Source organism: Schistocerca americana, chromosome 6, assembly GCF_021461395.2.
Source record: "Schistocerca americana isolate TAMUIC-IGC-003095 chromosome 6, iqSchAmer2.1, whole genome shotgun sequence".
Lineage (NCBI taxonomy): Eukaryota > Metazoa > Arthropoda > Insecta > Orthoptera > Acrididae > Schistocerca > Schistocerca americana.
Window position 1 is genome coordinate 331,282,843 of NC_060124.1, and position 25,705 is coordinate 331,308,547.

The window sequence follows — 25,705 nt, forward strand, 5'->3', positions numbered from 1 at the left end:
TCAATACGTTAGCAACCACGGAAAATGATCGTAAATGGCGCGACGTAATATTTTGTCAGCCGCACATTCCCGTCTTGCCGTAACATTAAGCAGCCGCACGCTAAGTTTTAAAGAATCACGGGGATGGGAAGTTTACTAGTAGGGCTTTAAACGAAATCATTCGCGCAGATTGTAACAGAATACTTAAGGATCGAATTTTTTTTTTTTTAAGTCGCTGAATTATGCACGAATAATCGACAAAGCGGATGGTCAGGAGCTTGGCGTGTCTCAGTGCAGTAGAGCTGGCCAGCAGTGGACAGTGTGTGTGTCGTGTTGCAGGGGCGTGATGCTGCAGTCGTCGCTGCAGGGCCTGCCGCCGCTGCCGCGCAGCCTGTCGGCGGCCTCCACCCCCACGGCCGCCCCCAGCGCGGCCCCTGCGCCCGCCCCCGCCGCCCCCGGCCGCCAGCTGCCCGCGGTGCCGCGGCAGGCGCGCCTCCAGGCTCCGCCTCCGCCGCCGCTCAGCCTGCCCGGCCGCGCGCCGCCTCCCGCCCCCGCACCCTCTCTGCCCCCGGCGCAACCGCCTCCGCCGCCCCCAACACACCGCAAGACGCCGCCCGTCACTGGCCTGGACGCACAGCTGGCCATACTGCGCAACGAAATGGTGAGTTGTGCCGCTGCAGCGTGTCGCCATTGGTGATTTATCTCGTCACCTTCCTGTATTTTAACCTTACTAAAACACCTATAAGCAAGTAAATAAATAAAAATTAATGGCGAGCCAGAGCATAAAAGTCCTCAGAGGGAACGAAAGGGTAGGGGGGCGTATGCATCTCTTCATGAAATCTGGGGATGTAGACTTTTTATTGCTTACCAAATTCTCACTTATTTCTAGCAATTATTGCCTGCGATTCTACTAAACTGCAGATTTTATTTTTGTTGGTTTCATGCAAAGCCCCTTTAACCAGATGCAATTATGTCACATAATGAGATTAAATGGTTATTGATGGTTGAGTGGTTATCTAGGGAGTGATTTGCAAATATAAACTGGGGGACGTTAACCATGGTTTAGTGTAAGTTTCGTGTGTCAAAAAAATTTTCTGGGTCGCCACTTAATTTAATTAAAAATGGGAAAATCTGGTATAAGAACTGAATTAATCACATAATTTGTAAGTATAACTAACGTGTTAATATTTATAAAAAGATCCAAGTGAATATCTGGAGTGAGCGTATGGAAACAATTTAAGTACAAACGTTAAATTAAGTAATTCAAAGCAAGCAGGAGCGTAAGCCTCAACAAAAAGAATAAGATAATCAAAGTCTTCAGATATAAGGCCTGCCTCTTGTGCTTCAGAAACGCCATGTGGAATGTAATACAAAAATCTTACAAAAGGGAACGGGTTTATCTGAGAAACAGTCATCACTGTTTGACATAGTTTATTGAAATAAAACATCATATTAAAAATAAACAAAGTAATTCTAAAGTTTTATCTTCCATTCCCTGTCACGAATTTATTAATTCACATATATTATTGTATTGAATGCTGTGGCACTGAGTAGTTATCAATGAAAAGGAAATCTTCGGCGCGCATGGGAAAAGTTCACACAAATATACACGATTCACACACAAGAATAGAGATAAAAACAATTTTGCCCATCACAGTAAGTCAGAGGGTCAGAGGTTCGTCGCTTTCGCTGTGATTGAATTATTGTGAATAATAACACTACGTAACACTATCCGACAAAGAATTTTATCTGCATCATCTTGCACATCAAACTAAGATAGGCTGGCGTGAAACACCCGCAAATGCCGTGACTATTCATGAACAAAGCAAAAGACTCGTTGAAACTTCCAGAGCACAAATGTAAATCGTATAGACGCAAATAGCAGTAAAGAATCACGCGGAATTAAGAATAAAACTTATTCAAGACGTTACTGAAAATACACACGGTGAAATTACCACCACGTGGTATGAAAAAAGCTATACAGTCTTAAAACTGAAATGAAAAATAGAAAAAATAAAGCGCTTACAAACGAGCAAAGTTCACACATACATTCCAATTAAAAGAGAAGTCAGACAAACGAATTTTAAACCTGTGCTGGAGTGACGAACTTCCTACACCACTTGTTCTGCTTATACAAAGCAAGGACCGGAAAAACTTACTACACACAGAAAAACATGCTCTGAAAAATGTAAGAATTCGACTACCGAAATTAAAACTGAACTGGTAGATCGGACGTGTACATCAATTGGAATAGTTACACTTTAATAAACTCACCAGTGCAAAGTCGTTCGTAATAATACCGTCTTGACTCGCCAAAGGTCCAATCCCGAGTGCCGAGAGCGCACACTCCCTGCAACGAACTTCCCCCAGGTAGCCGGAAGAGACTAGAGGGGTCCTTTCCGCCACCAACTTAACTACTGTCGAATGACTACCGAAAGGGTACAAATCTCTTTTCCTTGACTGAGAAAGCTACTTTGGCTACACTGCTGCTACCACAGCAGACAACCAGATGCTGTACTGCAACCATATATAAGACAAATTCAACATGCACACTCACCCACTCACTCATACAGATGATAAAGAGAGAAAGGAAATTTGGGAGCACAAAATGTAGGTGATGTACATGCTTCCTGGAAAAATTAATACATCAATGCAATTGTGTACCACTGAATGGGGGAGAAACACGAAGTACAAAACTACCTTACAGATAATTGAGCGTGACAGCACGAAATACACGTTAAATAGTATGAAAGGTATGTAACAGAGACGTTTCAAGATAAACAGGAAGTTTATGTCTTCATTATAAAATATAAAACATAGTGTATTGCAAAAAATGGTTCAAATGGCTCTGAGCACTATGGGACTTAACATCTTAGGTCATCAGCCCCCTAGAACTTAGAACTACTTAAACCTAACTAACCTAAGGACATGACACACATCCATGCCCGAGGCAGGATTCGAACCTGCGACCGCAGCAGTCCCGCGGTTCCGGACTCCAACGCCTAGAACCGCACGGCCACCGCGGCCAGCAGTGTATTGCATAAAACCATATTATATGAAGATAAGAAAACAGTTATACGAAATAACTAGTAAAATAACTATAATCAGACTGCGCCAGAACAATAAAGGACACAATTTTGTAAATATAAAACCTAATTTTTATACAGGGTGTTAGGGGCATAAGCGCAGATCTTGTGATGGTTACTACCTTTATATGTACCCCCTTTAGCGTGTTAGTCGTTTTTTCCCTGCGTCTGACAGTCTTTATGCAAACAAGTGACATGACATAATCTACTATCTGATGATTTCTGCAAGCTCGTAATTGCACTTCTACGTGGACTAGCCCGTCAGTATAGATAACCGTTTTGCGTCCACGAGTCTGATTTACTGCCCAGGGGAAAATAAGCATTAGTGGCTTGCTCTTGCCACATGTTCAACCTAAAAATCCTGCTCCTAATAGCTATAATTATTATGCTGCAAATGAAGTAAATACTGGTATAATTTTGTTCAATACACTGACCTCAGTCTCCAATAAAAATATCTGTCCTTCCTATATAGAGGGTTTAGGTTTATGAGTATTCAAAGACTCCCAGCAATTTGTCTTACTGAGCCTTACGAGTAAGATTATGACATTCTTAGGAAAATTAAAGAATATGCCATGGACCCAACAACTTGGAAAGGACCTCTAGAAAGCGCGGATAGAAGCAAAAAAGCAGTGGGAATAAAATATAAGAAAAGCTACTCAATTTTTAAAATTTCCCTCAACAAAAACGAATAAAAGTGCAAATACATTTGGCAATTTACCTAAGACTCACATTAAGAGAAAAATAATTCTTAATTTTTAGAATGTTGCACCGTGTAATTGTTCTTAGATGATCACATTCTATCAGTAAGCGTAGGCATCACAAGCTACCTAATATGCTCCAGAACGGTGCGCATAAAATCGAGATTTTCCCGGGCTTCATTCCTCAGATTCTATTGGTGATAGAAAGGTCGGGTCAAGCGCTATGGATAGTCCTTGGGGTAGGAACCGTTTGTGTATCCGACAGAAATATCATCTTCCTTTAACTATCCTGCAGTTGATGGTCAAAGTTTACACACTTCCTTCAGCTTAGGCAAATGGACCAAATCAGATGGTTCTTTTTGTATTAGATGTGATTTACGGTGCATCGTAATGGATTATGGAGGCACCATTTTGTTCATGGGCGGTTCCTGAGAAAACCCGAAAAACATGGTTTTTGTTACCAAAACCGAGCCGCAGATATCAAAGACGGTTATGCACAGCCAGTGGCTTAAATCTTGACGATATATTCCCAAGATCCAGATCTCGAACAACCTTGAAAGTTTTTTTTATATCATTATTCGTTTCCAAGATACAGAGGTTCAAAGTTACCCTACTTGTACACGCAAAACACTAATGTAAAATCCAGTGTGGAGCGGAAGCGTAGTTTATAAAGTGATATAACACGGAGAAATAAGCTGTTAAGTGTCTGTTATCAGCAGGAAGGTTCTGGGAACCACATGTCGTTGTTGTTGTGCTGAAAGCACATGCAAAATTTTTGTGCAAACAAAATCCGGTCTGAGATGTAAAATTATAGAGTTTTGCGTTACTTCTATTTCGCATAAGTAAACTATCAAAATTTTACATAAAATTCTTTTTATATGAAGTAGTGCAAAGAAGGAGATCAGCGGGGAAATGTTCCTATCACATAACAACAAAAGGCAACAACGCTCCTGCCTCATTGTACCTCCCTCAGCACCTTTAAAAAATTTCCCAAAAATTTTGGCATGCGAACATATTCAAATTATCATTGGGAGAAAAGGTGTTTGTGCACATGAGCGTGTAATTGCTTTTCACTACAGAATCTATTGTAGGCAGCTCTTTAAACAGTTGGGTGTACTGCAACAGACAGTAGATCTGCACTCTTTCGATGGTTGTTGTCAGCAACGAATCATAGCTAGGAAACAAAAGTAACCTTCATAAATAAGATAGTAGAACGAGAAATGATGTACAATGTCCATCACTCATCCTTAGTTTGGGACAGAAAGGAATGGGATTTGCAGCAACACGGTGTGCCCCCTTTGCGTACATGAAAATTTCCCAGTAAGGTTTAGAAGTTAAGTACTCTGTCCAGGCTTCCTGTAATTATAATAGCAAATGGCGGCTGTGGTCGCGTAAGCGCACACGGAATAAGTCCTTGCAAGCCGTGAGCGTGAGGGCGCCCGCGAGCAGCGGCGCCGTGGCTTTGTCGCCTTATCGCGGCCGGCATTCTACTTTCCTCTTTATCACCGGCGGAGAGAATTATGCGCAGACCCGCGGAAGGAAACCGCTCCTGACGAAACGACCGGCGGTTGCGACACGTTGAGCTGCGCGGCGCGACGCGAAATTCCACCCGCGTTCTCTGTTCTCCTGGCCCTTGCAGTCCCCTAATACCAGCAGCAAGCAGCAGGCGATGGAAGATCTCAGACCTGATGATATACCCCCTTCCCTTTTCCAGATATCATTTATGTGGCCGCTAGGAACCCCCCTACCCCAACAAAATTCTTTAAAGAGTCGAACTCACATACATAAACAGCTTAAAATGTATGATTACTTTACAAGTCCGATAACGTCTTAAATATACTGAAGCGCCAAAGAAACTCGAATAGGCATATTCAAATACAGAGATATGTAAACACGCAGAATACGGCCCTGCAGTCGGCAATAGGATAACAATAGTCTGGCGCAGTATATAGACAGGTTACTGCTACTAAAATGGCAGGTTATCAAGGTTTAAGTGACTTTGAACGTGGTGTCACAGCGATGGGACACAGCATCCCCGAGGCAGCGATGAAGTGGGAATTTTCCCGTTCGACCATTTCACGAGTGTACCGTGAATATTAGGAATCCGGTAAAACAAATCTCCGGCATCGCTGCGGCCAGAAAAAGATCCTGCAAGAACGGGACCAACAACGACTGAATAGAGTCGTTGAACGTGACAGAAGTGCAGCACTTCCGCAAATTGCTGCAGATTTCAATGCTGGGCCACCAACAAGTGTCAGCGTGCGAACCACTCAACGAAACATCATCGATATGGGCTTTCGGAGCCGAAGGCCCACTCGTGTACCCTTGATGACTGCACGACACAAAGCTTTACGCCTCGCATTGGCCCGTCAACACCGATATTGGACTGTTGATGACTAGAAACATGTTGCCTGGTCGGACGAGTTTCGTTTCAAATTGTATCGAACGGATGAACGTGTACTGGTATGGAGACGATCTCATGAATCCATGGACCCTCCATATCAGCAGGGGACTCTTCAAGCTGGCTGAGACTGTGTAATGATGTGGTGCATGTGCAGTTGGAGTGGTGTAGGACCACGCCTACATGCGACTCTGACAGGCGACACGTACGTGAGCATCCAATCTGATCACCTCGATACGTTCATGTAAACTGTGAATTCCGACGGACTTGGTCAATTACAGCAGAACAATGCAACACCCCACATTTCCAGAATTGTTACAGAGTGGCTCCAGGAACACTCTTGTGAGTTTAAATACTGCCGCTGGCCACCAAACTCCCAAGACAAGAACATTGTTGAGCACGTTTGGGATGCCTTGCAACGTGCTTTTCAGAAGAAACCTCCCCCCCCCCCCCCCCCCCCCCCGGTACTCTTACGGTTTTATAGACAGCCATCAGGATTCATGGTATCAATTCCTTTCAACACTTCTTCAGACATTAGTCGAGTCCATTCCATGTCTGCGTGGTCGCGGGAGTCCTACACGATATTAGATAGGTGTACCAGTTTCTTTGGCTCTTCCGCGTATTTGACATTATTCGAGATCTGTTCAAAAAATTCCGGAACATTCGTAATTTCGCGCCAATGGTCTGTTGGAGTTAAAAGCGGTTGGCATTCCTGCACATACCTTCGTTTAGTGTGTAATTGCCGGAAGTTTCATTGTTTAAGATCTGTTAGTTACTCAAAAAATGGCTCTGAGCACTATGGGACTCAACTCCTGAGGTCATCAGTCCCCTAGAACTTAGAACTAGTTAAACCTAACTAACCTAACGACATCACACACATCCATGCCCGAGGCAGGATTCGAACCCGCGACCGTAGCGGTCTCGCGGTTCCAAACTGCAGCGCCCAGAACCGCGCGGCCACTTCGGCCGGCTCTGTTAGTTACTGTTCAGTGCTGTATTGAGTAGAACGTTGTGTCGAACAGTTTGCGATTTTCTAGATGGCAGAGTTAGAGGGACAAGGCGTGAAACAAGAAACCTTTTCAGATACACCAAGGAAGCCTGCAGTGATGAGTGCTTAAGCTGTACTCGGTGTCACAGATGGTTCACACGGTTTAAAAATGACGGGACGGAAGTTGAAGATAACTCTTGTTCAGGACACCCTTCGACGTCTACCGACGACGGAATTGTACGTGGCAATCGAAGACCGATAGACTGCAGGAGAATGTGCCGTAACTTTTGCCGTCCCACTGCTCATTAGTCAAGACCAGAAAGACCTTCGCCTCGCAATCTGTGAAGAGCTTTTGGATATCGCAAATGGGCCACGCAAACTGACTCATGAGAACCAATAGATGAACTGTCTATATACACAACGAAGTTTGTACGGAACGCTCAGAGCGCCAATCCTACTAGCACCTGCCCGGCTTTTTTTTTTTTTATCCTGTAAACATTTCTATAATCGATACTGACAACTGTTTACATTTTTCTGAAAAGCTATTTTTTCCTAAACTATGTGTCGTATACTGCTGTAATTAGGTATCTTCAGTGGTGTATATGGGTACTGTCTGCAAAATGGACAGCGAATCGAGTTGGTAATAAAGAAATTAAAACCTCGTGCTTGTTGCAGAAGTTTGACCACAAGAATAACGAAGATTTAGCAAGCAATAATCTGTTTTCCTTATGTTAATGATTAACGAAAACTACCTCGGCTGTATTTTTTTACATATGTATTGTGTGACGACTGGTTTCGTTTCTTTGAACATCTTCAAGTTGGCGAGTTGTGCTGAAGTTTTTGCAGTTTACTGTACGCAGTATGCCGTATCGGCTCGCCATACTTCCGCCAAGCGGTCGGCGGAATGAATACGATCAGAGTTCTTGGATGTTGCCTTTAACATTACATACGAAAACCAGATTATCTGCGTCTTAACTTCAGCACAATTCGGTAACCTGAAGATGTTCAAAGAAAGGGAAGCCGCCAGTAACGCAGTAAATGTGTAAAAGAATAGCTGAGGTGGTTTTCATTAAACGCTATCATAGTCATCTGTGGGCTCAACATGATAAAGATTATTGTTTTTTTTTATTTTCTGGGGTTGTAAACGAGGAAAAGTTTAGAAAAGGTGTTTCGAAAACAGAATGACCACGAGAAAAATTGCAAGCTTTCAACCAGTTTCCCACATGGGAGAAAGCTGCTTGGCCTACAAATAATAAATTAGACGCTGGTCTGACACCCTTTGAAGACGCCTTGTAAAGAAAGGCGAAAAGCGTCTGGGTGCATAAAGTAAAACAAGAAGTAACTGTGCAGCATGCAAAAGGCGTTCCTCATACAATCTACTGCAATTTATATACAGGTGCTGCGAAAGTGGCCTCCAGAAATAAAAAAAACTTACAGACTGTGTAATTTGTGCGTCGTGGATTAACACTGCCTCAAAACCAGTACAGTTTCTAACTGCTGTACTTGGCTACTTCTGTGATACCTTTGATCTACACCCTTGATAAAAAAACTATGTACTTTATTTCAATGAACAAACACATCGTACGAACTAAATAAACCTAGAAAATACAATTTTTTTCTCTGTCACTTAATACAATGTAATATGGCGTAAATTTTAGCCTCTTCAAAGTATCCATCCTTTGCCCTCAAAACAGCTGTACAAACTCTTTGACATTTTGGAGTTAAGATTTTATAGTTCTTTCCAGATATTGCATTCGAACACGTCTGTAAATTGTTGTCTAGATCTTCAACATTAGGCAGCCTCAGTTTTCTGACCTTCCTATCAATGTTACCGCGTAAGAGTTCAAGGTGCCTGACTTGACCAGATCATATTCTTCAGTTCCCCATATTTCTCTTTTTTACTGACATACCCTCTGCACAATTTAGAAGCATGTTTGGGATCATTGTCCTGCTGCAAATCAAACACTCGACCAACATGTCTGTTGCCAGATGCAGTTGCATTGTTGATCGGTATCCTGTGATGTCCTTCCTACTTTAATGCTCAATAATTCCCGCTATATCATCGACTTTTATCAGTCGCAAAGGATCCCCACATCATGACTGACACTCCACGAAGTCGACGCACAAATATTCGATTATTGCTTCCAAATACCTATACTTCATACTTAGATTAAGTTGTGAATAATACTTTGGGCCTTTGCTGCACGCTCCAGTTTTTATGTTGCTGTGCACATTGCAATCTTTTCACCTTATTTTGTCTGCGTAATAAAAGTTTTTTGACCGCTGTACACCCCTCTAAATCTTGTTCACAAAAATGGCGTTGCACTTTGGGACAGAGATTGGAGGCTGCTCGCATATTATTTACTCTGACGTTTACTTTGTATACAAAGTGTTTACTCGGGACCTCCAAGATCGCGAAACATTTACATTAGCACCAGTTTGTTCTAACCGTTGCAATGTATACACAACTGTAGATTGGGCTAAGGCAGCTCTTGTCTTATTGTTTTACTAGAATAGCCTTTCTAATGCAGAGCTACAATGACGGCATGTTTTTCAATTCCAGTCTCCTGGTTCTATCCCATTGTGAAGTGATATAATACGAAACTGATCGGGTATACAAACATACTGCTAGATGTACACAATGTACAGTAAAATACTACGGAGGCCTATATGAATAGAACAGTCTTAGGTAAAGACATGTCAGTGTTGATATTCATCAGCGTCCCTCTATGCTAACAACCACTCAAATACGCAATAGAGACGCTTAGTCATTACATGTTTATACTTGTTTTATTATCAGAACGGGGATATTATATAATATTATCCAGGAATCGATAGTTGTAATAGGTGATCGAAAACTTTTCAAATGGTTCAAATGGCTCTGAGCAATATGGGACTTAATATCTGAGGCCATCAGTCCCCTAGAACTTAGAACTATCTAAACCTAACTAAGGACAGCACACACATCCATGCCCGAAGCAGGATTCGAACCTGCGACCGTAGCGGTCGCGCGGTTCCAGAATGAAGCGCCTAGAACCGCTCGGCCACAGCGGCCGGCGGAAAACTTTTGACCGGTAGTGTATGATTATACCACTTAATCAGTAAATTATAACAGCGTTGCAAATTTTTATATTCGGTCAGTAATTATATGAAATACTGTACAATTATGAGAGTCGAGTGTATGTGAAAATGTATTTGTTTTTATGTATACATGCTGAAGTCGATGACTTGCTCGAGGTGTTTGAATTTTTGTTCCATCCCTGAGGGATATGGCGGGCTGCAGAAGGGCATAGCCCTTTTCAGTCAGTATTTGGACCGTAGTTTTTTTCTGTGGTGGCATAATTTATTTAGGAGGTTTTGTGTGCTGTTTAATTTCGATGAATTTTCTCGCAGATGGGTGGGAGGAACATTTCTTATTTTTATCTTCTTCATTTATGACTGAGTGAAAAGCCTCCTGGTCGAAGAAACCGCAGCTGGGATTAGTTTTGTTTCTTCTTGTTATCATTGTGATACTGGAAATTTAGTTCATGTTATATTTCCGTCACATTCTGTAGAGACTGTCTGAAATACGATTGCTTAATCGGTTATTATGCTGTATCAAGCTGCTAAATCATCAGAAATTGGTTCAAATGGCTCTGAGCACTATGGGGACTTGAAATCTGAGGTCATCAGTCCCCTAGAACTTAGAACTACTTAAACCTAAGTAACCTAAGGACATCACAGACATCCATGACCGAGGCAGGATTCGAACCTGCGACCGTAGCGGTAGCGCGGTTCCAGACTGTAGCGCCTAGAACCGCTCGGCCACTTCGACCGGCCGCTAAATCATCCCAAGACGCTGTGGGATCGTCTATAGACGATCTCGTTTACTTCCTTATTATTTTGAGGCATCTGGTGAAGTCAGTCTGATATGGCTTCTAGAATGACGTCGGGAGGGAAAGAGTAGTTGAATTTTATTTGTAAGACCACGTTGTTGAAGCGATGCTTTGAATCCGTCATGAAGTAACTGTCAAGCCCGAATCTGGCACATTGTTCTTTGATTCTTTCCAGTACGTTTTTGGCGTCGGGGGTTTCGTGTCGAGAATTTGTGGGAGAGTAGTGACGTAGATTTCCAGCAGTATGCAGCATTCTCCGGCCAATAGATAGAATTCTTTTTGCTTGGCTTATTGACATGACCCATGCTTTGAGATCCTTATTCGAGAATGGGGCGGACAAAGATTTTATGTGGAAGAAGAGCCACTATTTGATGAACTCCACGTGTCGAGCGTATTTTAATGTGTTGCTTTTCTGCACTTCTCTATTGGTGATTAAACTGTGAGCGTCGAGTTCTCTGCTGTCTGTAAAACTTCGTAATACAAGGTATTTCACAATTCCTATGATAGGCTTCTAGAGGCTGTAGAGGGAATTTAGTAGATAAACGTCTGATAAGGAACTCATTTTCGGAAATGTAACGTTTGAATGAATGTAAAATAAGTTAGCATCACTGTCAAATTTCTCGCTTCACGGTAACGACACAGCAGAGACAGTGAGGTTCTGACCCGCGAGCTGTACAAGAGCCCTTGGCATGGGCAGTTCCGAGACAGTTCTCGCTGTCAGGTTTCCGTCTGCGTGACGAAGGAAGTCCTCTTCAAAGCCGACAGTGCATCGCGTCCGTGCAGCAGCACAGTCAACGCCTCTCGTTGCGAACGTACCAGTTTCTCGCAGTTGTTCTAGCCCGTGGAAACTGGCTTGTGACGGCACGATTACAACCGGAATTGACTATGGTACCCTCTTCTCTGATTGTATGTGTACCGTGAAGTGGGAGATTTGAAACTGATCTGATCTTCAAACTTATTTTATAGCCAAACGGAGCATTTCCGAACTTGGCTTCCTCATCAAAACATCTACTAAATGCCGCGCGGTCGTAGGCACCTTGCCACGGTTTGCGCTGCTCTCGCCGTCGGAGGTTCGAGTCCTCGTCGAGCATGGGTGTCTGTGTTGTAAATTAGCGTAAATTAAAGTTAAATTAAGTAGTGTGCAAGCCTAGGGACCGATGACATCAGCAGTTTGGTCCCACAGGAACTTACCACAAATTTCCAAATCAACTAAGTCCCCTCTACAACCGCTAGAAGCCTGTGGCAGTAGTTGTGAAACAACCTGCGAATTGGCTCATACAAATTAAGAAATCGATGAACGATGAACGTATAGCAATTTTTGTATATAAAAAGATACTTTTTTTCTGAGAAACGTACGACATGTACTTGTGCACTGTTCTCTACTAAATATATTTCCGATCTTTTCAAAATTATATTATCATGCTGCAATTTTAAACTCGACGAAATGTGAAAATTTCATATGGGTGGTATAACTCAGGTACTTCTGCTCGTTGTCCAGCAGTTCTTCCCATAAACAGGACTCAGACGTAAAGTCCATTCAGCGTGCTACGTGGATTAAGTAACAGATACGCCTTTATACTTTTCATTGCATTTTTATTGCTGTAAGTGTCGTAGGTGGCCCGTCACAAAACCTCTGATAAACAGATCTCTGTAGAGAGCCAACTCCCGTTCTGATATAGGCTTTTGAACAATTTCCCTATTGTTGACCACCGTTTTTTTAGATACGACTATTAAAATTGTGACAAGTTAATTTGACATACATACAAAACTGTTCAGATTCTCTTATCAGTTTCAGGCATACAGTTCAGCTAAAAACAATGATACCATAGAAGTTAACATCAGATATGGTGAACAGACAATGAATTTTATACGAGGGCTATTCGGAAAGTAAGGTCCGATTGGTCGCGAAATGGAAAACACTATGAAAATGAAAAATGTTTTATTTGCAACAGTTAGCTGCAGCTTCCAGCTAGTTATCTACACAGTCGCCGATCGGATTTAGACCTCTCTCTCTTGGCCGGCCGCGGTGGTCTAGCGGTTCTAGGCGCTCAGTCCGGAACCGCGCGACTGCTACGGTCGCAGGTTCGAATCCTGCCTCGGGCATGGATGTGTGTGATGTCCTTAGGTTAGTTAGGTTTAAGTAGTTCTAAGTTCTAGGGGACTGATGACCACAGATGTTAAGTCCCATAGTGCTCAGAGCCATTTGAACCACTCTTGTAGCGTTTTACAAACTTTCCAATGCTCTCGTCACAGAAGGCAGCCACCTGTGCTTTCCACCAATTCTTTACGCTGGTCTACAGCTCGTTGTCTGTGCCGAAATGTTGTCTTCATAGCCAGTGATTCATGTGAGCAGAGATAAAACGCAGAGTGAACCCTTTGCGGGCCGTATTGTGGTTGATCGAACACGTACATCGAAAACACTGCGGGAGCATCTTCATTGCCCCTGCAAAATGCGGGCGAGAATTGTCTTCAAGAAGGAAACGCATGACAGTTATGTTATGTGGGCTGCATAGCTTCAGGCGATATTTCTCATCAGGCATTCGTACTTGATGGGAGACACTATTGTTCTAGGCATCTTTGCGTGCTCACTGTGCGTTCAGAACTGAAAGCAACCTGACGCGATCGACGGGCGCGCTAGAGATACTGCCCAACACATCTGTGCAAAGCTTTATCGGATTTCCGCTGTGGTTTCCATTTCTCGACCGATCTGACCTTACTTTCCGAATAGCCCTCGTAGTTTCCTTATTTACATGACGACGAAATGAAGCACAACTTTTCTACCACGTTTTCGATGTATTTTTGAATAGAGCTTTTTACTGCCATTAACAGTAGTTCTCTCTTTTACACAGTAAAGTCTTTTGATGATCTATTTTCGTGTTTTGGGTTGCATAATTCCACAAATTGTCTTAATTACTTTGAATATTAGTGACTTTCTTTAGATACGTTTGTTATACAAGTGGATAATAGTAATTCGCATCTTATTTCAAAACTTTGTTTCACGTGTTTTGGCTAGCAGACGAAATTGAGTAACACTACAAGATTTCGTTGTATGGTAATTAGAACAGAATGCGATAATTTCAGAAGTTTCTATCAATTGACCAGATTCTATAGCTTTTATGTGTTGACGTTTCATAACCGTTTCCATTTTGTATTATCCACAAAGCACAGGTCATCCCCGTTTTCAAGAATGGACGTCGAACAAATGTGCAGAACTATAGACCTATATCTCTAACGTCGATCAGTTGTAGAATTTTGGAACACGTATTACGTTCGAGTATAATGACTTTTCTGGATACTAGAAATCTACTCTGAAGGAATCAGCATGGGTTTCGAAAAAGACGATCGTGTGAAACCCAACTCACGCTATTCGTGCACGAGACTCAGAGGGCCATAGACACGGGTTCCCAGGTAGATGCCGTGTTTCTTGACTTCCGCAAGGCGTTCGATACAGTTCCCCACAGTCGTTTAATGAACAAAGTAAGAGCATATGGACTATCAGACCAATTGTGTGATTGGATTGTAGAGTTCCTACATAACAGAACACAGCATGTCATTCTCAATGGAGAGAAGTCTTCCAAAGTAAGAGTGATTTCGGGTGTGCCGCAGGGGAGTGTCGTAGGTCCGTTGCTATTCACAATATACATAAATGACCTTGTGGATAACATCGGAAGTTCGCTGAGGCTTTTTGCGGATGATGCTGTGGTATATCGAGAGGTTGCAACAATGGAAAATTGTACTGAAATGCGCGAGGATCTGCAACGAATTGACGCATGGTGCAGGGAATGGCAATTGGATCTCAATGTAGACAAGTGTAATGTGCTGCGAATACATAGAAAGAAAGGTCCTTTATCATTTAGCTACAATATAGCAGGTCAGCAACTGGAAGCAGTTAATTCCATAAATTATCTGGGAGTAGGCATTAGGAGTGATTTACAATGGAATGATCATATAAAGTTGATCGTCGGTAAAGCAGATGCCAGACTGAGATTCATTGGAAGAATTTTAAGGAAATTCAATCCGAAAACAAAGAAAGTAGGTTACAGTACACTTGTTCGCCCATTGCTTGACTATTACTCAGCAGTGTGGGATCCGTACCAGATAGGGTTGATAGAAGAGAGAGAGAAGATCCAACGGAGAGCAGCGAGCTTCGTTACAGGATCATTTAGTAATCGCGAAAGCGTTAGGGAGATGACAGATAAACTCCAGTGAAAGACTCTGCAGGAGAGACGCTCAGTAGCTCGGTACGCTCTTTTGTTGAAGTTTCAAGAACATACCTTCAGCGAGGAGTCAAGCAGTATATTGCTCACCCCTACGTATATCTCGCGAAGAGACCATGAGGATAAAATCAGATAGATTAGAGCCCACACAGAGGCATACCGACAATCTTTCTTTGCACGAACAATACGAGACTGGAATAGAAGGGACAACCGATAAAGGTGCTCAAAGTGCCCTCCGCCACACACCGTCAAGTGGCTTGCGGAGTACGGATGTAGATGTAGAAGCAGAATTACTGGTACTGGCACTGGCATTATAATTATCTTGTTAATCAGGATCTGGACGATCACTTGCCCCTAAAGAACTCAGAGTTATGGTATGGATTAGCATACTTCCTACACTGGTCTGTTACGTATCAGAGGACAGTTTCAAATCCCACGCCTTATTTCAGCAGTAAAATATCCAACTGTGTGTACATTTTCATGTGGATTCAAGGAATCGACGAGAGATGGGAGAGGGTGGAACGTAGCGGCAGCGGAGAGCCGTCGCCTGCGTCCTCTGGAGTAGCGCCAAGTCGGCCACCGACCTCGAGTGTCCCCTTCGGCGAACGGATCTGCGTCAATAGTGCCTCGCGAACCGTTCCATGATGCGTATCGGAGAGGTTTCTAGGTTTACCGCGGGGCATATTAACACACTGCTGCTGCTCGGCTCTTTCCTCTCATCTGCATCTGTACACATACTCCATAAGCCACCGTAGGGAGCCGGCCAGTGTGGCCGAGCGGTTCTAGGCGCTTCAGTCTGGAACCGCGCAGCCGCTACGGTCGCAGGTTCGAATCCTGCCTCGGGCATGGATATGTGTGATGTCTTTAGGTTAGTTTGGTTTAAGTAGTCCTAAGTTCTAGGGGACGCATGACCTCAGATGTTAAGTCCCGTAGTGCTCAGAGCCATTTGAACCACCGTAGGGTGAGCGGCGGAGGATACCCTCAACCATTACTAATGATTCCTTTCCTTCCCACTCGCAAATAGAGCGAGCGAAATACGACTGTCTGTATGTCCCGTATGAGCTCTAATCTCTGGTATCTGAACTTCGTCGTCCTTATGTATCGGCCGTAGAATCGTTCTCCATTGAGCCTCAAATGCCTGTTCTCTTACATTTTCTCAGTTGTATTCCTCGAAAACAACTTCGCGCTCTATCCAGGGATTTCCATTTGAGTACCCAAAGCACCACCGTAACACTAGCGTGTTGTTCGAACCTACCGGTAACAACTCTAGCAGCCCGCTTTTGAACTGCCTCGATGACTTCCTTCAATTCGACCTGGTACGGATCCCAAACACTCGAGCAGTATAAACAAGAGTAGATCGCATCAGCGTTGTATATGCAGCATGCTTTACAGTTGAACCAGACTTTCTCAAAATTCTCTCAGTATACCGATGTCGACCATTCGCCTTTCCTATCACAATCCTCCCATGCACGTTCCATTTTGTATCGCTTTGCAGTCAATGCGCCTTGATATGTAGTCGACGTCGCTCTGCCAAGCAACTCACTGCTAATGCTGTACCCGAACATTGCGGGTTCGTTTGTCCTAGTCAACCACATTAACTTACATTTTGCTATTCGTCCCACCAACTACAAGTGTCGTCTAAGTCATATTGTATCCCCCTACAGTTACTCAACTTCGACACCTTCCCGTATAGCACGGTATCGTCAGCACCCAACCGTAAATGGTTTCCAACCCTGTCGGCCAGATTATTTATGTAAATGTAAAATAATAGATGCCAACGGCCTTGCCGCAATGGTAACACCGGTTCCCGTCAGATTACCGAAGTTAAGCGCTGTCGGGCTGGGCTTGCACTTGGATGGGTGACCGTCCGGTCTGCCGACCTCTGTTGGCAAGCGGGGTGCACTCAGCCCTTGTGAGGCAAACTGTGAAGCTACTTGACTGAGAAGTAGCGGCTCCGGTTACGAAAACTGACAACGGCCGGGAGAGTGGTGTGCTGACTACATGCCCCTTCGTATCCGCATCCAGTGACGCCCCTGGGCTGAGAAGATGACACGGCGGGTGGTCGGTACCGTTGGGCCTTCCAAGGCCTGTTCGGACGGAGTTTTTAGTTTTTTAAAATAATAGCGGTCCTATCCCTTCCACTTCCCTGGGGCACACACTGATAAATACTCGCCGTTCAGGACAACGCACTGGATTCGATTACTTAAGAAGCCGTCGAGCCAGTCGCATATCTGGGAACTTTTTCCATATGTTCGTACCTTCGTTAACAGTCTGCAGTCATCACTCAAACTCTGCTGTTAAATATATCTTATACCTAAAGGGATGTAACCGGCTGCCTGCTGGCTGAATAATTCCTCATGGCCTCGGTTCGGAAGACGGCAGCTCTTAGCAGTTGTTCAGGAACTGAATGGAGTACTGGGAAGACCGGCAACAAGTTTATGACTACTAACTAGCTGCTGAAGTAAGTAGAAAGGAGGCAACATTCTACCATGCGGAACCCATTACAATTATGGGGAAACTGTGTAATACAGCAGATCTCGTACATGAAGCAATACAGCGATATTAACCAGTTCAATAAGCGTGCCAAAGAGCCTAAAAAGAATGCAAAGCAAAAAACCTTCACAATAGAATCAGTTGTTTATGTATGAAAAAAAGAGTATAAATTCTACCATAAGTGTCATCAGATATCATGAATGTGGCATTCATTAACGACTAAAAATGGAAGAAAGACGGATTAGAGTTTGACGTCCCTTCGACGACGTGAACGTTAGAGTCAGTCCACACTCTACAAACTCTAACTGGAGAAGGAAATCAGCCGTACTCTTTGGAAGGAAGCATTCCTGTGTTCGCCTTTTAGCGAAATTTCGGAAAACCTGAATCTGGATGGCCGAACGAGGATGTGACTTATGATCCTCCCGAATACAAGCCCAGTTTCTGCTTCCCCTCCTCGCTCGCTTTGACTCACAAGCAAGATGATGAAACTTCCTGGCAGATTAAAACAGTGTGCCGGACCGAGACTCGAACTCGGGACCTTTGCCTTTCGCGGGCAAGTGCTCTACCAACTGAGCTACCCAAGCACGACTCACGCCCCGTTCTCACAGCTTTACTTCTGCCAGTACCTCGCCTCCTACCTTCCAAACTTTACAGAAGCTCTCCTGCGAACTTTGCAGAACTAACACTCCTGAAATAAAGGCTATCCTCATTGTAGACTACAGACTTTGCTCGCACTTGACTGAATCGTGTAGTATCTACTTCGCACATTTTCCCTTTACAACAGTTTACACATCGCGTAAGTTATTTGGAAACAAGGAACCATGTCGTCATGGAGCTGAAGAAAACAACATGAAAAACACGTCCAGTGTGCCTTTAACTCGGTGCGTGGATTTCATTGAGTACTAGTGCTCTTTTAGGTGTCGGAGCTGCGCTTGTGACATTATGCTCTTCTAGCGTGACCAGCAGGTTCTCAAAGAAACACCCTGTCATCTGCATTGCAGATGCGGCCTTCAAGACACTTTCCTCGTCAAGAGGATGACATGGAGAAACACGTACAGTCTCCACACACAGCTCGCGCTTTCCTCGCAGGAAACAGAAACACCTACTTCTAGCGATAGAATTTACCCCATAGAGTTGATTGTAGTGGTTGAGGAGGCTGTTTGAGTTTGAAATTTTCAACCAACATCCATTTCTGATTGGCAAGAAATAGTATGAAATGAATGTGTAACGACAAAAACGAAATGAAATAAGTGTGTTATCTCGGCACAATAAAGTAAAAACACCACAGCATCAAAAAAACTATAGGTAAAACAACACGATACATAGAGATTCTCCATTGGAAGTGTACAATAAACAGAAAAATAAAATAACGTTTTGCTGTTTGCAGATGACAAGTTGTAGACTGCGTAGTAAACCTAGAGCTACACTACTGGCCACCGTAAATGCAACACCCTGAAGGAAGCATCCGAATCAAGTGAAATTTACACCATGGGTTTGCAACGATGAGATATGCAACTGATTAGAATTTCAGCGCAGACGCACATCACGCGCGCCTGTGGCGCCACCTCATAGCGCCATTTAAGGCTTGGCGATTTCGACGAGTGTACGTTCGGCACGTGTGTTTACCTTGTGGTTGTTTCACAAGACGATCAGTTATGCCTCGTAGACAACAGCGAACATCGTTTGATCAAGTATCCGAGTTCGACAGAGGAAGGATAGTGGCTTACCGAGATTGTGGATTATCATACAGAGAAATCGCTAGTCGTGTTGGACGAAACCAAACAACTGTAATGCGGATATGTGACCGTTGGATGCAGGAGGGTACGACGGATCGACGTGGTCGATCGCATTCACCTCGGTGCACCACTGCACGTGCTGATAGGCAAATTGTGCGCATGGCAGTGACGGATCGCTCAGTGACATCCCGAACCATAGCACAGCACATTGCGTCTGTAACGCATCATCCAGTGTCTGCGCGTACCGTTCGACGCCGTTTACAGCAGAGTGGTCTGTCCGCAAGACGTCCATTGCTTCGTCTATCATTGACGCAGAACCACAGACGTCTCCGTCGCCAATGGTGTGATGACAGACGGATGTGGACGGCAGAATGGAATGACGTTGTCTTTACTGAGGAGGCACGCTTCTGTCTGCAGCACCACGATGGTCGGATTCGAGTGTGGAGACACCGTGGAGAGAGGATGCTGGACAGCTGCATTATGCACCGCCACACTGGTCTTGCACCGGGTATTATGGTATGGGGCGGTATTGGATATTAGTCTCGCACGCCTCTAGTACGCATTGCCGGTACTTTAAATAGCCGGCGCTACATATCCGAGGTGCTGGAGCCAGTTGTCCTTCCTTACCTTCAGGGCTCGGCCACAGCCATATTTCAACAGGATAATGCGCAACCACACGTGGCACGCATTGTCCAAAGGTTCTTCGTCAATAACCAGTTTGAAGTGCTTCCCTGGCCGGCTCGCTCTCCGGATCTTTCGCCGATAGAAAACATGTGGTCCATAGTTGCTCAGCGAGTGACCCAGATTACATCCCCAGCTGCCACACCAGATGATCTTTGGCAACGTGTGGAAGCTGCTTGGGCTGCTGTACTCCAGGAACACATCCAACGTCTCTTTGACTCAATGCCGAGACGTGTGGCAGCGGTGATCTCCAACAATGGCGGCTACTCTGGCTACTGATTCTGGCAGGAACCACATGTCACAGACGTCTGTAAACGTAATCATTTGATACTTGGTCAACATGTTATCTACAAAATAAATTTTGTTGTGCTACCTCTTGTCTTTCTTGGTGTTGCATTTACGGTGGCGAGCAGTGTATTAGCATAAATATCCAACAGCTCCATGTAGCGTACGTAAACAAAGGCATACATCCATTGCATTTCCAAATGTACTATAAAACTAGAAACTTTAGATATCTCGTAAATAAACAACACAGAATGTATCAACTCTGTACTTTATGCAAATCAATGTAAAACATTTGACAAAAATCGCTCATTTTACAAGCGTAAACATTTTGTACCAAAAGTTTCTTTAAAGATTAATAGGTAACAATTTTGCAGAAGGAAAATAAATAAACCCTCTTAAGATGGCACATCAAGTGCTGAAACACGTCGGAGTGAAAACAAAACTAAAACGATGTGTTGCATAAGGCAGAATTCCTGTCCAATATTCAGAGTTCCTCCGAACTTGTGACACCGAAGAGTCGATTGTGGACCCTTGTGGAAGGGAGGATGTGGGTCCAGTGCAACAAATGCACCGTGTGTTGCTGAAAATTTGCAGTGTTGGAGTAGAACATTATTATTTTAGCGCAGTTGCGTGATTTTACAGTGACATCTGTGTTGTGGTGATAGCTGATCGGCAGATACTTCTTCCAAAGTAGTGTGTACCAAGATTCAATTCAAGCAAGTGGTTTTGTTAATTCGTGGCAGCTTTGCATTAGATTACGGTCTTACAGTTATGAAGAATTTTATAGATGTCCACTATATGCCGCTGTTCGAATATGACATTACTCTTATTTCATAAATTTCCTTTTGTCATTATTAAAACAACGGCAACTCAGAAACTGGCTGAGTAATTTGTTTACGGTGGGCGTCTAAAGAAACAGCATTATGAAAAAATAGAAATTTCGCGTGAAGGCTTTTGTTGGACTACATTATGAACGATGTTCATGAAGGCTTAACTGAAACACACGGCCTCGAAACGATTCGTCCAGTTGTTGATAATAAGTCTTCAGAAAAGACTGTTTACGGTTGGTTCGGAGAATAAATACTTTTGGATTTTGTAGCTCTTCGTGTTTTCCCTGCTTGCTAAGAAAAATGAGACACCGTGTTTTGCTATTACCCAAACATGTTTGAGCACTTTATTTGCTATCTTCATAGCGTTTTTTTGTTTATTTTCTTTCTGAAAAATTGTTACGCATAACCTCTTGTGTTGGTCATATGAATTTTTGGCTGAATGGTATTTACGTACACAAAGGAACGATTATTAGGTGTCAAATATTTTACATTACTTTCAGTGCGGTATGCTGTTATCAGCTTTCAGCTTTCAGCGACTGCAGATGAAAACAGTGGCCTTCTATACGGGGTGAACATTAGTAAAACCGACAAACTGCAGAGACGGATTCCTGACTGGAAATGGAGGAAGAAAAGGTCCAATGAGCATGTGTCCGAAAATACATCGTTGCTACGATACATGGCGTTGATGAATGAAAGTTCCTCTGACCAAGTGCCGTATGTTGCAGGCTGTGCGGTTGAGGAAGCGTACTGTAAGCAGCGTAATAGTCCGGTATTCATGTCGGGAGAAAGCCGAGATTGTGTCTGTTTGCGGCCAAGCAGATGGAAACGACCGAGAGGCAGCACGGCTATGCCAAAACCAGTATCCTCACAGACACCAACCACATCACATAACATTTCAAGCCCTTTTAAGGCGTTTGTTTGATCATGGGTCCTTTCAAACAGACGAACGTGCAGGGAGGCAGCGGACTGTGCATACACCAGATTTGGAGGACCGAATTCTACTGGAAATTGAAATGAATCCTAGTACAAGCTCCAGGCAGGTGGCCTGCCAACATGGTGTAAAGCCTTCGGCACACGGACCGTGCTGTCACACGTCAACGTTGAGCGTGCTAAGTTCAACGTGATGCTGAACGCTCAGAAATGATGCGACTTGTGCATACGTTACGTGGGCTCCAACGTGGTATACGCGATCACAACGCACGCCAGCGGCAGTTGCGGGATGTTTCTAGTTCGTAAATCGCTCTGTTTACTAAACGGGCGCGCGTAAAATTCCCACGTTAGCTCTATTGAAACGCACATTTCCTCCATCGTCCACGAAAAGGAAAGTACCATGTCCAAACAATAAGGACACAGGCTTACAAAATTCCATTACAAACAGTGCAATACAAATTTGCAATACTTATCCACATAAGATAAACATTATTTCATCATTCCCACATTTTAATGAAAACCCAAGGTCAGTCTTACTTGATCACTGTTCCTACCCAGCGGCAGAATCTTTGCATCATGTGAATTATGGAGCGTAAAAGAAAAAGGAGCAAAATATCTTTATACAAGTAGCGCAAGCTGTCCTGTAGATTAAGCCAATGGAACAAACTCACCCCTCGAAAAAAGGTGAACTTACATGTACATAACATCAAATATTATAGTATATACTTATATTAAACTAATAAGAAAGTATCAGAACCTAATAAAAACGCAAATTTTAGGGAAAAAAATTCGAAAGTTCGGGACGCGAACCACCGCCAAACGTTTCACTCTGTGTACGTGTTGTAACACGCTACTCACTACGGTAAATCTACAACACTCAGCTGACAACCAATCACAGCTGACAACCAAACATAGCTATTAGGGATTGGTGAAAACTTTAATCGTAGATATGTTACTGACTGGAATTTAATTATAATAAATTGTACCAAGAACAATGGGTTTTGGGTGGATCTTCAGTGTGTTGCTGCCTTCAAATAGCATACTCTCATAATATGCAAGTTACAATAATTCTTTTGCCACGAATATGATGTTTCTCATTATTTTAGTGGAACGTATCACACAGTGTTTCCCAGTGATTCTCAATTTGCTGGTGTTCAGAAACGGCATATATACGTATAGGCTTGAAATGAATGCCAATATGGCGCCTCACAACTCTGTACTGAAGGGAGATGGCGTGCATGTGACGTAGGTAATAGCGTTGTGCCATCTCATTGGTCAACGCCAGACGCGCGCTCAGAATATCTGACATGCTAGATACTGCTCTACATGTTAGGAAAGATTCCCGAACGTGCTATCCCACTATGACGTCAGAAACTCGTCACGCTCAACGTTCAACGTTCTGATGCACGGTACGTGTGCCGACGGCTTAAGACAAAGTACGATTATGTCTATCCTGCTACTTTCCCTATCACTTATAACTGGTGCAAGGATTATCAGCAGCAGATTTGCCTCTACGCCAAGGATTTTGTTGATGGTTTTTGCACCAGTCCATCACAGTTATGAGATTTTTCCCATCAGTATTCTTCCAGAATGAGATTTTCACTCTGCAGCGGAGTGTGCGCTGATATGAAACTTCCTGGCAGATTAAAACTGTGTGCCCGACCGAGACTCGAACTCGGGACCTTTGCCTTTCGCGGGCAAGTGCTCTACCATCTGAGTTACCGAAGCACGACTCACGCCCGGTACTCACAGCTTTACTTCTGCCAGTATTTCGTCTCCTACCTTCCAAACTTTACAGAAGCTCTCCTGCGTACCTTGCAGAACTAGCACTCCTGAAAGAAAGGATACTGCGGAGACATGGCTTAGCCACAGCCTGGGGGATGTTTCCAGAATGAGATTTTCATTCTGCAGCGGAGTGTGCGCTGATATGAAACTTCCTGGCAGATTAAAACTGTGTGCCCGACCGAGACTCGAACTCGGGACCTTTGCCTTTCGCGGGCAAGTGCTCTACCATCTGAGCTACCGAAGCGCGACTCACGCCCGGTACTCACAGCTTTACTTCTGCCAGTATTTCGTCTCCTACCTTCCAAACTTTACAGAAGCTCTCCTGCGAACCTTGCAGAACTAGCACTCCTGAAAGAAAGGATACTGCGGAGAAATGGCTTAGCCACAGCCTGGGGGATGTTTCCAGAATGAGATTTTCACTCTGCAGCGAAGTGTGCGCTGATATGAAACTTCCTGGCAGATTAAAACTGTGTGCCCGACCGAGACTCGAACTCGGGACCTTTGCCTTTCGCGGGCAAGTGCTCTACCATCTGAGTTACCGAAGCACGACTCACGCCCGGTACTCACAGCTTTACTTCTGCCAGTATCTCGTCTCCTACCTTCCAAACTTTACAGAAGCTCTCCTGCGTACCTTGCAGAACTAGCACTCCTGAAAGAAAGGATACTGCGGAGACATGGCTTAGCCACAGCCTGGGGGATGTTTCCAGAATGAGGTTTCACTCTGCAGCGGAGTGTGCGCTGATATGAAACTTCCTGGCAGATTAAAACTGTGTGCCCGACCGAGACTCGAACTCGGGACCTTTGCCTTTCGCGGACAAGTGCTCTACCATCTGAGCTACCGAAGCACGACTCACGCCCGGTACTCACAGCTTTACTTCTGCCAGTATCTCGTCTCCTACCTTCCAAACTTTACAGAAGCTCTCCTGCGTACCTTGCAGAACTAGCACTCCTGAAAGAAAGGATACTGCGGAGACATGGCTTAGCCACAGCCTGGGGGATGTTTCCAGAATGAGATTTTCACTCTGCAGCGGAGTATGCGCTGATATGAAACTTCCTGGCAGATTAAAACTGTGTGCCCGACCGAGACTCGAACTCGGGACCTTTGCCTTTCGCGGGCAAGTGCTCTACCATCTGAGCTACCGAAGCACGACTCACGCCCGGTACTCACAGCTTTACTTCTGCCAGTATCTCGTCTCCTACCTTCCAAACTTTACAGAAGCTCTCCTGCGTACCTTGCAGAACTAGCACTCCTGAAAGAAAGGATACTGCGGAGACATGGCTTAGCCACAGCCTGGGGGATGTTTCCAGAATGAGATTTTCACTCTGCAGCGGAGTATGCGCTGATATGAAACTTCCTGGCAGATTAAAACTGTGTGCCCGACCGAGACTCGAACTCGGGACCTTTGCCTTTCGCGGGCAAGTGCTCTACCATCTGAGTTACCGAAGCACGACTCACGCCCGGTACTCACAGCTTTACTTCTGCCAGTATCTCGTCTCCTACCTTCCAAACTTTACAGAAGCTCTCCTGCGAACCTTGCAGAACTAGCACTCCTGAAAGAAAGGATACTGCGGAGACATGGCTTAGCCACAGCCTGAGGGATGTTTCCAGAATGAGATTTTCACTCTGCAGCGGAGTGTGCGCTGATATGAAACTTCCTGGCAGATTAAAACTGTGTGCCCGACCGAGACTCGAACTCGGGACCTTTGCCTTTCGCGGGCAA

General features: G+C 44.2%; 1 protein-coding gene across 1 annotated transcript in view; it reads left to right on the forward strand.

Moving 5' to 3' along the window:
• The first annotated feature begins 325 nt into the window (after positions 1 to 325).
• LOC124620116 (neural Wiskott-Aldrich syndrome protein-like) overlaps positions 326 to 25,705 on the forward strand; it is a 234,227-nt gene continuing 208,847 nt past the window's right edge. The window contains exon 1 of the mRNA XM_047146787.1: positions 326 to 640. Within this exon, the coding sequence (XP_047002743.1) occupies positions 326 to 640 (315 nt within the window). The remainder of the gene's footprint in view (positions 641 to 25,705) is intronic.